Source organism: Onychomys torridus, chromosome 23 (assembly GCF_903995425.1).
Source record: "Onychomys torridus chromosome 23, mOncTor1.1, whole genome shotgun sequence".
Classification (NCBI taxonomy): Eukaryota; Metazoa; Chordata; class Mammalia; order Rodentia; family Cricetidae; genus Onychomys; species Onychomys torridus.
Window position 1 is genome coordinate 2,900,997 of NC_050465.1, and position 16,469 is coordinate 2,917,465.

General features: G+C 45.4%; 1 protein-coding gene across 1 annotated transcript in view; it reads left to right on the forward strand.

Moving 5' to 3' along the window:
• Window positions 1-12,477, forward strand: part of Efhd1 (EF-hand domain family member D1) — a 56,663-nt gene extending 44,186 nt beyond the window's left edge. Inside the window, exon 4 of the mRNA XM_036173813.1 lies at window positions 11,363-12,477. Within this exon, the coding sequence (XP_036029706.1) occupies window positions 11,363-11,497 (135 nt within the window). The 3' untranslated portion in view covers window positions 11,498-12,477. The remainder of the gene's footprint in view (window positions 1-11,362) is intronic.
• Window positions 12,478-16,469: the final 3,992 nt, after the last annotated feature.

The following is a 16,469-nucleotide window of genomic DNA, read 5'->3' on the forward strand; positions in this document are numbered from 1 at the left end:
AGAAGTGATAAGCTGGCTTCGGTGTGAAGCCAAGCTAACTTCAGGCACAGTAAAGGTGTGAATGGATTTGATGGGTATGGCCATGGCTGCAAATGGCACTCCGTAGTGGCCACACGGGGGGGGGGGGGGGGGGGGCGCTATAAAAATATCTGTCTTTCTCGGAGCTCTGCGTGTCTTGCTGTAAGGATGGATCATGAAGGCATTCTTCCACTTCCTCTATTCACCACTGGCAATGGCTGGAATATGGCTGTCTTCATAGCCCCCTCCTGGACTCAGCGGTGGGGCCAGGGGTGGGGCTAGGCTCCACATGCCAGGTGAGCTCCCCATAGGAAGAAAGAAGGGAAGAAATGTGCTCGATGGGCACCCGGTAACACAGAGGTAGGAGCCACCTTCACAAGTACGTGTTGACACATCAGGAGAGTGAATCTTGGTGGTGATGACTGGACTGTGGGGAAAGCTTTGTATTTCCATCTTCAGGAAAAAGATGGAGGAGTCATCAGAGGCTTAAGGGAATGCTGGAGAAAAATGCTACTTTTTTTTCTTCCAGTGGTAAAGATGTATTGCCTTTTTTTTTTTTTTTTTTTTTTTTTATTCTAAAGGTTTTGGTTCCCAGCATCCATGTCCAGCAGCGGACAACCATCTGTAACTCTAATTCCAGGGATATCCAATGCCTTTGGTCTCCGTGGGCAACAATATTCACATGTGTGTACACACACACATTTAAAAAAATTTTTTTTAAATCTTTTACTTTTTTATGTGTTTGCTCATGGGTTTTTGTAGGGCTGGTGGAAGCTGGGAAAGACTGTCCAGCCCCCAGCAGCTGGGAAACCAGCTCAGGTCCTCTGCAAGAGCAGCAAGCGCTGTCCACCACCCAGGGTCTCTGCAGCCCACCCTCTCTCCAGGCTTCCTCCTGTCTAACTGGCGGTGGGGGTCTCCAGGCCAAGGCCAGCAGGACAGTGAATTCTGTATCTCCCTGAGAGAGGCCAGCTAACTCCTTTCCAGTGTGAGAACTGAGGGGATCCTTGGAGCCTCTGGCTTAGGCAACTAGCCCACCTGTCCCTGCCTGTAAGAGAGAACCTAGAGAGTATCAGGGTTCTGAATATGGGGGACTTCCCTTACTGGTCCATAAATAGTTGGATGTTTGGGTACAGAGGCCAAGAAAACAGTCACCTGGACACACCCACTCCTTGCCTAACTAGGCATGAGCTCTGGCTCAATAGGTCCCTAGGAAAGTTACTCAGAATTTCCTCATTATAGGTAATGAAAAGCAGTGGGTTTTTTTTGTTTGTTTTGTTTTGTTTTGTTGTCGTTTTTAGAAAAATGCTACTTTGTTGGACAGGCACAGTTTGGGCTTTTTAAATTTTATTTTTGTTAATTATGTATGTGGATGAATCTGTGACCATGACTGCAGTTGCCCAAAGACATAAGAGGTGTCAGATGTCCCTAGACATACTGGTGGTCTTGAGCCTCCTGACGTGGGTGCTGGGAATTGAACTTAGGTCCATGTGGAAGAGCAGTGTGTGTTCCTAACCTCTGAGCCAGCTCTCCAGCCCTAGCTGTTCTCTCCTTCCTGCCATGGGAGTGTTACAGATTGAACTCAGGTTGTCAAGTTTGGCAGCAAGCAATCTGGCCAGGCCTCAGAAGAGATGTTTAAGGGATCAGCTTCACCCTACCGAGCGGATTGCATCGGGATGGACCCAGTAGAAGGAGCCCCGTGAGCCAAGTCTCCATTGCAGGTGCCCCAGCAGGGGAGACAGTAGCTTGGGTCTACCTAAGAACATTTTTATTTACTTTGCAGTTTCTGAGAGAAATCAGTATGTTTTCCTGTCAGAGAGAAATCGTCTAGGAAACATGGAAATAAAGAGCAAGATGACTGAGCAGATAGGTCATGGGGTAGGGGTTCAGAGTCAGGGGTGGGTTATAGAACCCGGAGGCAAGATTTGTGGTGGAGGATATGAAAGATTCCTGGGTGACAAGGTGGCAAGTTACGCTCTCCTGCTGGCCTAGCTAGGAATGGCGGAGAAGGGGGGGTGTTGGTGCTGAGTTAGCCTGCCAAAATGCTTCCGGTTCATACACCAGCACCCTGGAAGTAGGTGTTATGGTCCCATTTGGGTGTTTTTGTTTGTGTGTTTGACTTGAGACAGAGTCTCTTGTGGTACAGGCTGACCGTGAACTTTGAATCTTCACACGTCCTCACCACCGTAGTGCTGGGAACACAAGCATGTGCCACTAGACCCAACTGTTGTCTCATCTTGAAGCTAAGGAAGTTGAAGCTTAGACAGTAGTAAACATTTGGTAAACATTTCACAACAAACTACAATACCTTGTAACTCTGGCATGCAGGAGGCAGAGGTAGGAGGGTTGAGAGTTCAAGGCTCCAGTCTACTATGTGTGGGGTTCAAGGTCTGTCTGGGCTACAGGAGACCCCAAGTTAAAAACACAAACTACGACAGGCGGCGGCGGTACACGCCTTTAATCCCAGCACTCGGTTGGCAGAGGCAGGTGGATCTTTGTGAGTTCAAGGCCAGCCTGGGCCTCAGAGTGAGTTCCAGGATAGGCTCCAAAGCTACACAGAGAAACCCTGTCCTGAAACCCCCCCCAAAAAAAGTGATTTAAAAAAATAGTTTCTGTATGAATGTTTGTTCATAGTTTATGATAATTCAAAAAGAAAAAAGTGACCTCTCCACCAGATCACCACCATCATGGAGACAGTTGTATACAGCCCATCAAGCTGGCTAGGGTAACCAAAGTGCTGGGCAGGACTGGATTGCAGGGACAGTGCACACAGGTACACGTGGAATTTATGGATGACATCAGTCGATCTATCATCTGAAATGTCAACCCCACCCCCAGACCCCACCCCCGTTCAGGAGGGTGATGTGCTCGCTCTATTGTGGTCAGAAAAAGAGGCTTGGAGGTTGCACTGACCTTGCTGCTGAGTCCTGGATATCTACCACTTGGACCATGATTACCTGCAACTGTTAAATAAAGCATTAGTATTGCTATTTAAAAAAAAAAAAAAAAGACAAGAAAGAAAGAAACTTTAGGCTGAGTTTGATGGTTCATGCCTATAATCACAGTCCTTGAGAAACCGAGACAGGGGGTTTGCTGTAAGTTTGAGGCTAGCCTGAGCTACAAAGCAAGTACCAGGATTGCCTGAGCTATATAGTAAGATTGTATCTCAAAGGGATAGGGTGGGTAAGTGTTACAGCTCTGAGGGGAAAGGCTTCCTCAATGGAAGTGTTGCATTATAATGGGAAAGGTATCCTGGCAGTCAGGAGCCAAGGAATACCACAAAGTCACACTGCACGACAAACCTCACACAAGAGGGTGGCTCAGTCGAGAAGTTGTAGGGAACTGAGCAGGAGGCAGGCTTATAGAGGGTTTCCTGAGGGAGGGGTTTTCCAGGAAGATTTCCAGGATGGGGACTGGTGGGATTTCAAGTCCTGTGCGGCAGCAAGCCCAGAGTTTGGTGGACTTTTAACTCAGGGATTGGTGGGTTTTTTCGTTTGTTTGTTTTGGGTTTCTCTGTGTAGCCCTGGCTGTCCTGGAACTTGCTCTGTAGACCAGGCTGTCCTTGAACTCAGAGATCTGCCTGCCTCTGCCTCCTGAGTGCTGGGATTAAAGGCGTGTGCCACCGTTGGCTGGCAGATGGTAGGTTTTTGAGCTCAGGGATTGGTAGGTTTTGATGGGTTTTCAAACCAGGAAGTAAGCTTGGACCTTCTACTTTGCTGGGTTTGGGGCCTTCGGAGTTAACCCAGTGGTTAAAGTGTTTGCTGCAGGAGGGCCAGCATTCAGACCCCCAGAACCCTTGTTAGCAGGACATGTTAGTACACATCCATAGTCCCAGGATGCTGTGGCAAGAAGGAAGGTGGAGAGAAGCCATCCCCCAGAAGCTGGCAAACCAGCTAGCCTGGGTACAGAGAAATGAACAAGAGAGGCACCGTGTCTCACACAAGCTGAGGGTGAAGACCAACACTGGAGGCTGCCCTCTGACCTCTGCACATGTCCTACCAACAGAGAGAGAGACAGAGAGGCACAGAGAGAGGGAGGAAGAGGAGAAAAACTACTTCATTGCTTGATGTGCTGAGCAATGTCTTATGGATGATTTCAAGTACCAAAAAGGTCATCCTCTCAATAACTCAGGACACTTCATAATGCAAAGGCAACGGCCAACATTGGAAGTTTTACCTGCCTTTTGACATTTCCCCATCCCGTCATGACAAGACTGTGTAGACAGAGACAAGGAAGGCCAAACGTGCAGTGCTGGCTGCTTTCCATGGTGGAAATACTCACACCGAGACTGAGTTCAAGCTCTCAATGGGAAGTGGATGCTTGTGGAGCAGCAGGGAAGCTGTTCCTAGTCATTATATCATCACGCAATATTCCCACGCTGGAGGCACAGCCCTGGCAGATAATAGTAACATGTAACAAGGTCATCAGAGTGTGACGGCCCTTCAGTACTCAACCTTTTGTGTGTGTGTGTGTGTGTGTGTGTGTGTGTGTGTGTGTGTGTGTGCAATTGATTACAGATTCATACAATTTGAAATTTTGTAATGACTAATTTTATCAATAGCTCACAGGCATTGTGAGAATGAAGCAGTTGGTTTTTGAGCAGTTATAAGCCAGCTCCAGCATACCTTGGGGTAGTAGAAAGGCTACATCTCTGATTTCTTCTACCTGAAGGAGGCAGAGATGGAAGGGATCACTGTGAAGAGAGAGATGGGGAAGAAGGCCATTGAAGACCCAGCTTTGGCCAGAAATCCCAAGTTCCAGTGGATCTCGATCTAGCCACTTTTTTTTTTCTTCAAGACAGGGCTTCTCTGTGTAACAGTCCTAGTTGTCCTGGATCTCACTCTGTAGATCAGGCTGGCCTTGAACTCACAGAGATCTGCCTGCCTCTGCCTTTCAAGTGCTGGAATTAAAGGTGTGTACCACACACCATCTGGATTCTAGCCACTATTCTTATGAGTGATTTTTGTTTGTTTTTGTTGCTTTTAAGTATATGAGTATTTTGCCTGCATAAATGTGTGTGCACCCTGAGCCTGCAGAGGCCAGAATCCTTGGAACTGGAAGTTCAGATGGTTGTGAACTGTCAGGTGGATGCTGGGAACTGAACTTTGGTCCTCTCTAAGTGCTCTTAAGCTCTTAACCACTGAACCTTCTCTCTAGATGGAAGAGATTTCTTTCATCCATCCATCTATCTATCTATCTATCTATCTATCTATCTATCTATCTATCTATCTATCTACCTATCTATAATCATCTATCTATTTATCATCTATCTATCTATCTATCTATCTATCTATCTATCTATCTTCTATCTATCTATAATCATCTATCTATTTATCATCTATCTATCTATCTATCTATCTAAAAAGTATGTCTTTAGCTTAGAAACTTGCATGCTAAATCATGGCAGTGAGGGGTGGGCCTTAATGAGGGGGTGGGCAGATGTAATGGTGTGCCAGGTTGAAGTACAGCTGGGGAGTTGAGGGTGTAGTTAGCTTTTTGTGTACATGAAGGACTTGGTTCCAGAAACCTCAGATATGAACATTTTTATATGCTCAAGCCCCCCGCCCCCATCCCTATAAAATGGTATGTAGGACTGGAGAGATAGTGTAGTTGGCAAAGCACTTGCCTTGCAAGCATGTGGATCTGAGTTCAATCCCCTGAACCTACCTGAGAAAGAAGAAGCCAGGCATAGTAGTGTATTTGGATCCTTGGGGTTCCCTAGCCAGCCAGCCTTGAGTGCTTAGTGAGCTCCTGAGGTGTTAGAATCAAGGTTGTCCCCTCCTCTGGCCTCTGCATGCTCCTTCACTTACACACACATGAAGTGGCATATGTTTGCACATAACCTATATACTTAAATACAGGTAAATGTTGAGGGATGTAGAGACTTATTATATGTTTTTATTTTGTTTTACTTGTTTTCAAAATAGACTCTCATATGTATCCCAGATCGGCCTCAGATTTGTAATCTTCCTGCCCTTTGCCTCCAGAGTGCAAGGATTATATTTGTGCACAAACACACGTGGTAAGATCTATTATTTTCTTTAAGTGCTGAGGATCAAACCCAGGGCTTTATTCATGCTAAATACACACTTCTATTACTGGGCAACACCCACAGCTTGATATCCAGTGTTGTAAAAACATAGACAATAGCTGGGTGGTGGTGGTGCATGACTCTAAACCCAGCACTCAGGAGGTAGATGCAGGTGGATCTCTGTGAGTTCCAGGCCAGCCTGGTCTACAAAGTGAGTTCAGGACAACTAGGACTATTTCACAGAGAAACCCTGTCTCGAAAAACCAAAACCCACCATAAATGAATCAATAAATCAATAAAAAGTAAGTAAGTAAATAAATAAATAAATAACAGACACTATAAATAAATAACAAAAAAAGAATGGATGCAAAAAGATCATGTCATGTTCATTTTCTGAAGCCACTGGTTTTGAAAACACAATCAGACAAGAACCACAGGTCATGAATAGTTGTTTGTTTTTATGTTGAACAGATTCTCACTATGTAGCCCTGGCTGGCCTGGAACTCTCTGGGTGGAGCAGACTAGCCTCAGACTTACACAGGTCTGCCTGCCTCTGCCTCTAGAATGCTGGAATGAATAAGTTATGTGCCACTACAGGCAGCTAAGAAAAAAATGTTTATATCAAGAATTGTAACTGGGAGCCCGGTGGTGGTGGCACACGCCTTTAATCCCAGCGCTCGGGAGGCAGAGGCAGGAGGATCTCTGTGAGTTTGAGGCCAGCCTGGTCTATAGAGTGAGATCCAGGACAGGCTCCAAAGCTACAGAGAGAAACCCTGTCTCAAAAAACAAACAAAAACAAAAACAAAAGATATGTAACTGTGAAGTAAAGAATAGGGTCAAATATATTGTATGAAAAAAATTTAAATAAATTAGAAAAGAGAAATGTAGCTGTGAGAATCTTAAATCGGGGCCCTGTGTGGTAGTGCATACCTATAATTCAATACTTCAGAGATCTTAGGATAACAAGAAATAGAATATAATGGTAATATTTAAGAAGATTCACTCTAGCTGTGAGTTTAACACACAGCAACAAATTTAGTAGTAAGGAAATTAGGGGCTAAAGAGCTGTCTCCATTAAGAGCAGGTACTGTTCTTCCGGATCCTGAGTTCAGTCTCCAGCACCCACAGCAGGTGGCTTACAACCACCTGCGGCTCCAGCTCCAAGAGATCCAATGCTCTCTTCTGGCTTCCCCCAGGCACCCCCCAACACGTGCCTGTGTGTGCACACATGAGCACAATACACACAACTTAAAAATAATTAAAAGTAAATTTTTACGTATTTCCTGATAGTAGGATAGTAGCCATGTGCATGCTAAGCACACAAGCAACCACTGGGTTCTACCTCATAGCACCACCAGTGTTTACACAGGATATCACATGATACTAAATCCTGTGGATGGGTGTGGGGTCGAGCACAGCAGCCACTGAAATAGGACGCCTAAGAAGAAGGATAGACAAATGTCTTCCGTGTGGGATTTCAGCAGGTGAGAACTATAGGAACAGTAGTGAACTACCAACAAAGTGTCTGAGAACAGCCAGTGAGACAGGCTTTTAAGCTTAGCTACTTGGGAAGCTGAGGCAGCAGGATCACAGGTTGCCAGCTTGACCTTGTCTCAAAAAGTTGAAAAGAGGTGGGAGGATACAGCACAAGGGGAGGCCCTTCCTAGGCTCAGTTCCAGGCACTGCCAAACTAGATAAATTAATAATAAATAAATAGATAAGTGTAAGATAAAAATGTTAAAAATAAATGTAAATGACAGTTACTGGCTAACCACTTAAGTAGAAGAATTTCAAATCCCTCCTTTACACAGCCCCCATTAAAATAAATGAGGCACTGGAGAGAAAGCTTAGTAGTTAAGAGTGCTGGCTGCTCTTACAGAGGACCTGGGTTCAATCCCCAGCACCCACACAGTCCGCACAAACATCTGTAACAAGTTCCAGGAGATCCAATGACCTCTTCTGACCTCCACAGGCATCAGGAAGGCACACATGGTTTATACATATATGCAGGCAAAGCACTCCTACCCATAAAATGAAATTTAAAATTTAAAATAAAGGAGGGTGTGTGTGTGTGTGTGTGTGTGTGTGTGTGTGTGCACGCATATCAAAGAACCAAATTTTTAAAAAAGTCAGGTATGGTGTCATACGTCTCTCATCCCAATATTTGTGAGGTGGAGGTAGGAGGATCAAAAGTTGACGGTCAGTTTGTGTAATTGTACATTTCTGTCTGGCCCACCAATTCCCAAATAACCACTCAGAGGCTTAATATTAATTATAAATGCTCTGCTGGTAGCGCAGGCTTATTACTAACTAGCTTTTATATTTAAATTAACTCATGATTCTTATCTGTTTTTAGCCATGTGGCTTGGCATTCTTATCGTGCTTCCTCTGCATCTGGCTGGTGACTCCTGATTCCGGCCCTCCTCTTCCCAGCATTCTTGGTTCAGTCACCCTGCCTATCCTTCCCACCTGGCTATAGGCCAATCAGTATTTTATTAAACCAACTTGAGCGACAAATTTTTACAGTGTACAAGAGGATTATTCCACAGCAGTTTTGGTTTACACAGTGAGTACAAGGCCAGCCTGGACTACATGAGCAAAATACAGAAGATCCACATGAGAAAACCATAAAAGTATTAGAAAGAAATAGAGAAAAATGGATTTGAAATGTTGGAGGTATTTAGAGTATTGGAGGCCTCCTTAAAATGTGACATAAGAGGGAAGAGTAAATGGTTGATAAATTACATTAAGATTTTAAGCACTTTGGGGGTCCAAGATACCTTGAAAGACCAGTCAAGATAGGAAGAAGACAACAGAAAGATTAACAGCAAGGGATTAATATTAAGTTATGTCGAGAACTGAAAGTTGGAGGAGAAAAACATCTGAACATGAAAGTGGGTGAATGATCCGAGTGGGTAATTCTCCAGGGAGGAAATGAGAGAAGACAGTATTTGACCACAGATTGGTAAGAAAGAGAGGATGATCATGGAAAGCTTGGGCCAAGTATATGTGGGAGGGCTTCCAGTCCATGATGTTGGGGGCGAAAACCGGAACAGCTCCCTTCAAGGACTGCATCATAGCCTTCATTAAAATCACGTACATACTCAGTGTGCTGTTGAGAGATGGTAGCAATGCGTAAGCCACAGAAAAAAATCAGTTCTAGAAGGGAGGATTTTGAAATGGCCACACACTTCTGATCCTCTGCTTCTACCTCCTGAGGTCTGGGATTGCAGGCTTTTGCCACCACATCCAGTTTTTTGGGGGCTAGGAACTAACATGCTAGGCAAGCACTCTACCAACTGGATTGTATCCCGAGCCCCTGATGTAGTATTATTAAATCCACTCACTTGGGGTTGGGGGTTTAGCTCAGTGGTAGAGCACTTGCCTAGCAAGCACAAGGCCCTGGGTTTGGTCCTCAGCTCTGGCAAATAAATAAATAAATAATAAATAAATAAACGGATATTATAAAATCCACTCACTTGGGGTTGGGGGTTTAGCTCAGTGGTAGAGCACTTGCCTAGCAAGCACAAGGCCCTGGGTTTGGTCCTCAGCTCTGGCAAATAAATAAATAAATAAATAAATAAATAAATAAATAAATAAATAAATAAAATTTAATTAAAAAAAATCTACTCATAATACAAGCAAAAACCTGTAATATTTACTTTATTTATTTACAGATTGGCCTTGAACTCAACACTACCTCCTGAGTGTTAGGATTGCAAGCATGAGCCACCACACATAGCTAAACATGTATTATTTTATATATATGTTACCAAAGCAAACCGAAAATGTAATATTTAGGAGTAAATTTGGAATGCCTGAGAGAGGTTTAAAAATATATTTGCTTTTTGTAGTTATTGAGGATTGAATCCAGGACCTTATGAATGCCAGCTAAATCCTCAGCCACTGAATTATATTCCAGCCCAGAACTGAAATGCTGATGGGAACACAGGAGCAGCATTGAACAATAACTGATTGGGGTTGGAGAGATGGCTCAGTGGTTAAGAGTATGTATCCTCTTCCAGAGGACCTGGGTCTGCCTCCCAGCATGCACATCATTCGGAAAGCTGTTATAAAGATTTCCCCTTGCAGCCCAATCAGATGCAATCCCAATCAAATACTCCCGAGGCGTTTACTTTCATTCTTTACCTAGAATGTAGCGATGTTTTGAGAATATTTTTTAATTCCTTGAGAATTTCATACAATTTTATACAATGAATTTTGATCACATTTGTCCCCAATTCCTCACTTTAACTTTTCCCAAATCCACTTCTTCTCCTCCACCCCACAACTTGCATCTCTTAAAATAAAAATGCCAGGTGGTGGTGGCCCACACCTTTAATCCCAGCACTGGCAGGTGGATCTCTGAGTTCAAGGCCAGCCTGGTCTACAGAGTGAGTTCCATGACAGTCAGGGCTACACAGAGAAAGCCTGTCTCGAAAAACTTAAAACAAAACAAAAACCTATCGACTCCAATTTGCGCTACCCATGTACTTCTGGGTGTGTGGCCATCCATTGGAGCATGCTCCATCCACCCTTAACGAAAACTGGAGCCACACCCTTAACGAAAACTGACTCTCTCTCCCAGAAGCCATCAGCTGCCCATAGGCTCCCCAAGGATGGGGGCTCATGAACCCCTTCCTACTCTACTCCGTGCTAGAATGGTGGCTGGTCCGATGGTGTGCAGGTCTTGTGCAGGCAACCACAGCTGCTGTGGGTTTCTGAGCACAGCCGTCACTCTTTCAACTCTGGTGCCCCCCACCCCCCAACCTCTCGCTCTTACTGTTTCCATCCACTCTTCCATGATTCTCCGAGTCTTGGGGAGGGAGTATGGCAGAGAGGTCACTTGTTCTCTGCACCTTGACCAGTGCTGAGTTTCTGTGTCAACTGCCCTCTGTCTGATGCACAGAGAACCTTCGCCGCTGCCTCTGAGGGTAGTAGCACTGATCCTCGTTCCGAACCGGTCCACCAGAGTGTAGTGATGTTGTTGTGAAGCCAACGGAATGCACATGTGGGAAAGAGTCTGGGGAAGCGGCTTCGCAGTGGGGCTGGCCCACCCTCATGAAGTAGTGAATACTCACTACTACCCCAAAAAAGAATCGCGGATGAGCAAACCCAGAAGATAGAAGCAGGTAGAAGTCAGGCACCAGAAAAGCAGTGGTATCCGCACTTAGACCAAAGGAAGTGTCATGGGAGCCCCTGCTCTCAGCAGTGACAGCTCCATGTGTCCAAGGTTTGCATGTCCGCTGCTTGGTGTCAACATCCCTGAACCCTTCCCTGACCTTACTGTGTCATCTGATTGCTGTTTCTCTGCAGGCCCAGGCCTTGTCATGCTCCAGTAGATTTGAAGCTGAGTTAAAAGCTGAACAAGATGAGCGGAAACTGGAGGAGGAGACGAGGAGGCTCCGCCAGGCAGCCTTCCAGGAGCTCAAGGCTGCTTTCAGCACATAGTCCCGCTGACCTGACCCATGACCACAGCTGTGCCTTATTGACGCCCTGGAGGAGATGACCAGAATTTTCACATTTTCTTCCTCTCTGCCTGGATGACCTCCCCCTCGACACCCCAGGCTTGTTTCTTAGTGCCTCTGGATAACTGGAGGCTGCTTTTATCCTTCCCAGGGCCCTGGCCTCTTTGGAAAAGGCTTACCAGCTGGCCTCTCCTGCCTTCGCTCCTCTGCTGTTATCTGTAGCCGAGACTTGTTTCTTCTTGAAAACCGTCTTTGTCCCTGCGTGGTTCTGTGTCAACAAGTCCTGTTCATCTATGGTCCTCAGAGGACATGTTGCTCATTTCTTGGATGGTTCTTCCCTGTGGTCCTTGCATTGTTTCCTGGCCACCATCTTTCTTCTTGTCACTACTAAGATTGTATTGACTTCTTCTTCCCTGGCTTCCATCCTAACGTCATGGCAGGATTTGAAGGAGGACTTGTGGATCATTACCTGTCCCCTCTCCACCTGGGCACGAGCTTGCTGTCATATTGCCTGTCTCCCGGTCCTTAACAGTGCCCACCCTCTGGCTCCACCTCATCCTTTTCTTTCTATTTCAGTGTTTCCCCACTCCTAAGTCCTTTACTGTAAGAACAAAAGAATTGTTGGAAGTCATGTTAATGAGCAGAAGGATATCTGTCACCTGACTCCTTGCAAAACGGAGTGGACCTCTGAAATTCTCAACTGACACATCAAAATCTTTTGAAATCCCAGAAGTTGTGACCATCTTCCAGTGTCTGACATCAGCTCCAAGGAGCTAAAGGAAAAGTATTGTCAGCGTGGTACAGATTTTTGTATCTTGTGAGTTGTTGGGATTTCTCACAAATTCCAGGGGGTTGTATTTTTTAACAACAACAAAAAAAGAATTCCCAATGTCATATTTATTACTTCTCTTTTGTAACTGCTATCTTTGCAATAAAGAAAATGTCTGCCTTTTTATCTTAAAGCTGTTTCCTTTTAAATAAAATGTGCAAATAATCTTTGCCTTCACACCAGTGTGGCTTGGGTCTTTTTTTTTTGAATTAGGGGATGAAGACTGTGTTTTCTATGGGGTCAGTTCAGCCTTGAGCTTCCGTTGCTACTGAATTCGGAAAGTATGGATAGAAGAGGAAGAGGATGGGTGGGGCTGGGGATGATGTTGATCAATGGTGGAGTACTTGCCTGGCATGCGTGAGGCCCTGAGTTCAGTCCAAGCACCACGTACAGCCAGTCATGGCAGCACACTCCTGCAATCCCAGCACTCAGGAGATAGGTGCAGAATTCAAGGTCATGGTCATCCTTGGCTGTAGAGTGAGTTTGAGGCCAGGCTGAGCTACGTGAGACCTTATTTTAAGAAATCAAGTAACAAAGCAAAAGGAAGAGCGGGCAGGTGGGTCCCCGCTGATGACCATCATGCCAACACTGTCACCTGCCCGCCCTTGCCACCAGTGAGAATGCTTTCCGCTGCTGGTAAAATAGGCAGTTTGGTTTCTTTTAGTTGTAGATCGCTTGAAACTCTCACTAGGGCATGGCTTTCATTAATACTACATTGTACCTTGGTACATCAAATTTAACAAATATTTCACACTAATGAAAGAAAATGATGGGTAGTCAAGGCCAGAGATGGAGAGGTATATAAGATCCTGAATTTTCTCTCAGTTTCTCCGTAAACCTAAACTTCTTTTTAGAACAGGTATTAATGACCAGCAAGATGGCCCAGCAGGTACAGCTGCTTACTACCAAGCCTGAGAACTTCGGTATACCCAGGCCCCTATGTTAGAGGGAGAGAACCATTCCTTCAGGTTGCCCTCTGGATTCCACATGCATGCCTTAGCACATGAATGTCCACCTCCACACCCACATTTTAAAATAGTTAGGGCTGGTGAAATGGCTCAGCAGATAAAGGTGCTTGCTGCCAAACCTGATGACCTGAGTTTGATCCCTGGGTAGAAGGAGATCACGTGGTATAAGGAGAGAACCAACTCCCCAAAGCTTTCCTAGACATAACTAGGAAGAGGAAGTATTTTTTTTAAGATTATTTATTTATTTATTTATTTATTTATTTATTTATTTATTTATTATACAGTGTTCTGCCTGCATGTATGCCTGCAGGCCAGAAGAGGGCACCAGATCTCATTACAGATGGCTGTGAGCCACCATGTGGGTGCTAGGAATTGAACTCAGGACCTCTGGAAGAACAGCCAGTACTCTTAACCTCTGAGCCATCTCTCCAGCCCTGGAAGAGGAAATCTTAATTGAGAAAAATGCCTCCGTAACATTTGTGGTTGATGTGGGAGTGTGTGAATGGTGCCACCCACCCCTGGGCAGGTGATTCTGAGGTATTTAAGAAAGCAGGCTGAACAAGCTATGTGGGAGCAAGTCAGTAAGCAGCTCCCCTCCATGGCTTTGCTTCAGTTCCACTCTTGAGTTCCTGCCACAGCTTCCCTCTGTGATGGACAGTGACGGGACCTGTAAGCTGAAATAAAACCTTTTGTCCCCAGGTTGGATTTGGTATGGTATTTTATCACAACAATAGGATCCCTGAGACAGCTAGTTTGAGGCATCCTGGGTTACATGAGACACTGTCTCAAAAACCAAAACAAGATAAAAGCCAAACAGAAAATAGAAATCTTTCTTCACACACAAGCCAAAATAAGAGCTAAAATTCTCAAGTGATACAAAATGTCCCGTGAGTTCTTGGGACAGAAGATGACATACATTGGGCCAGGTGACCACAAAGAGCAGGGTACGATGTCTTTGTGCCCTCTTGGTCCCCCCTTTCCGTGTCCTGCAGAAATTGCTCCCTTCATAGCTGTAACCTCTGGTTCCCAGGCTCCATCTCCAGGGGCAAGGCCCAAACCCAGCCCTTTCCTGGTCCTTCCCTCGGGCTCTACAGTGACCTGACTGGTTTTTCCGCTCTCCTTTTGCCTGACTGTCCACTGCTCTGCTGGGATACTCTGAAATGCAAATCTGTTCCTAGCATCTTCAGAGCTTCCAGCATTGACCCCTGCTCATCTGGTCTCTTGCTCTTCCCCTTTCCTTTGGAAGCAGTAGGCCCAGGAAGGTGACTTGGTGGCATGGCTGTCCCTGGAAAGTGCCACACCCCCAGCCTTGCACAAGCTGTTTCCTCTGCTCACTTGCACTCCCTCCTCTCTCCCACTAGTGATCTACTTCTTGTTGGCTCAGCCTCGGAGTATCTTCCAGAAACCTTCTTGCTGCTCCTGGAAGGGTAAGGAACACTCTCGGGTTCCTTTTTCCCCTTGAGGCTCTTCTCTGTTGTAATCTTAAGGCACCTGGGCATTCCACTGGATGCCTGACTCTGCTTCTCTGCTTCCTCTCTGTTAGGACTATGACCTTCTAAAAAACACATTTGTTTACCATTGTGTGAGTGTGTGTGTGTGTGTGTGTGTGTGTGTGTGTGTGTATGTGTATGTGTAGACGTCAGAAGACAATTTGCAGGAGTCAATTGTTTCTTTCCACCATGTGGAATCCTGGGATTGAACTCAAGTTGTTGGGCTTGGTAGCAAGCACCTTGCTTTGCTGAGCCATCAAGCTAGCACAGGACTATGAACCTTTGTGAGGACAAGAAGTCTGCCCTGTCTGCTGCTACTGGCCTAACAGGCAACTTGAAGATTTGTGTGTAAATTTCACAAAGATATATCAAGTTTGTTGAACAGATGGCCACAGGCAAGGCAGGACCCTCATCACCGATGTCAGAGAACTTCCAAGTACCTGTTGTTATAATAATGAAATACCCAAAGCCAATGAGCTTTGTAAGAAGAGTTTGTGAGTATGGTGTTGGCATCAGTTCACTGTTGGGGGTCCTCATAGGAGACCATCAGCATAGCAGAATCAAGTGTGGGTCAGAGGAATCATGGGGTCAGATAGGACTGCCAGGGTAAGGGGGAAGCTATGATTACTGTTTTTATAATAGTCTCTCAGGAGAACAAATTCATGGCCTCCTGGAGGAAAATGTGAGTCCCTTCACAAGGTAGTGCTCTCTGTGACCTAAGGACCTCCTATCTCACATTGTTCCTGTGTCCTGGCCTGCCGGCGATCGGGACAAATCTCTTCCACTCACATCCCCCAAATAAACACACAGAGGTTAATTAAACTACATGGTTGGGCTGGAGAGATGGTTCAGAGGTTAAGAGCACTGACTGCTCTTCCAGAGGTCCTGAGTTCAATTCCCAGCAACCACATGGTGGCTCACAACCATCTGTAATGAGATCTGGTGCCCTCTTCTGGCCTACAGTCATACATGCTGTATACATAATAAATAAGTAAAATCTTTAAAAAAGATATAAAACAATAACTGCATGGCCATGGCTCAAGCCTTTTGCTAACTAGCTCATATCTTAAATTAGCCCGTAGCTATTAATCTATGTATCACCACATGTTCTATGGCTTTATCTGGATCCCATTACATGTTGCTCCTTGGGTGGCTTGCTGGTATTCCCCCCTACCACTCCCCCCGCCACTTCTTCCTGTCTCTCTCTTTGAATTTCCTGCCTGCCTCTAAGCTGCCTTACCATAGGCCAAACAGCTTTATTTATCAACATTGGCCTTGAACTGCCTATGTAGCTGAAGAGGACATTGAATTTCTGATCCTCCAGACTTTACCTTCTAAATGCTGGGATTATGGGCATGTGCCACCATATCTGGTTTGTGCAGTGCTGGGGATCAGACCCAGGGCTTTGGGTATGCTGAACAAATACTCCACCCTTGACCTTCTCAGCCTTCTGCTCTGCAATTTATGTGTATATAAATCTGTATTTATGTGTATGAATGTTTTGCATGAATATATGTGTGTGTACCACTTGTGTGCCTGGTGCCCTTAGAAGTCAGAAGAGGGCTTTGGTCTCCTGGAATTGGAATTATGGTTGTGAGACAGCACATGGATGCTGAGAATTAAACCAGGGTCCTCTGCAAGAGCAACCAAAGCTCTCAATCATCAAGC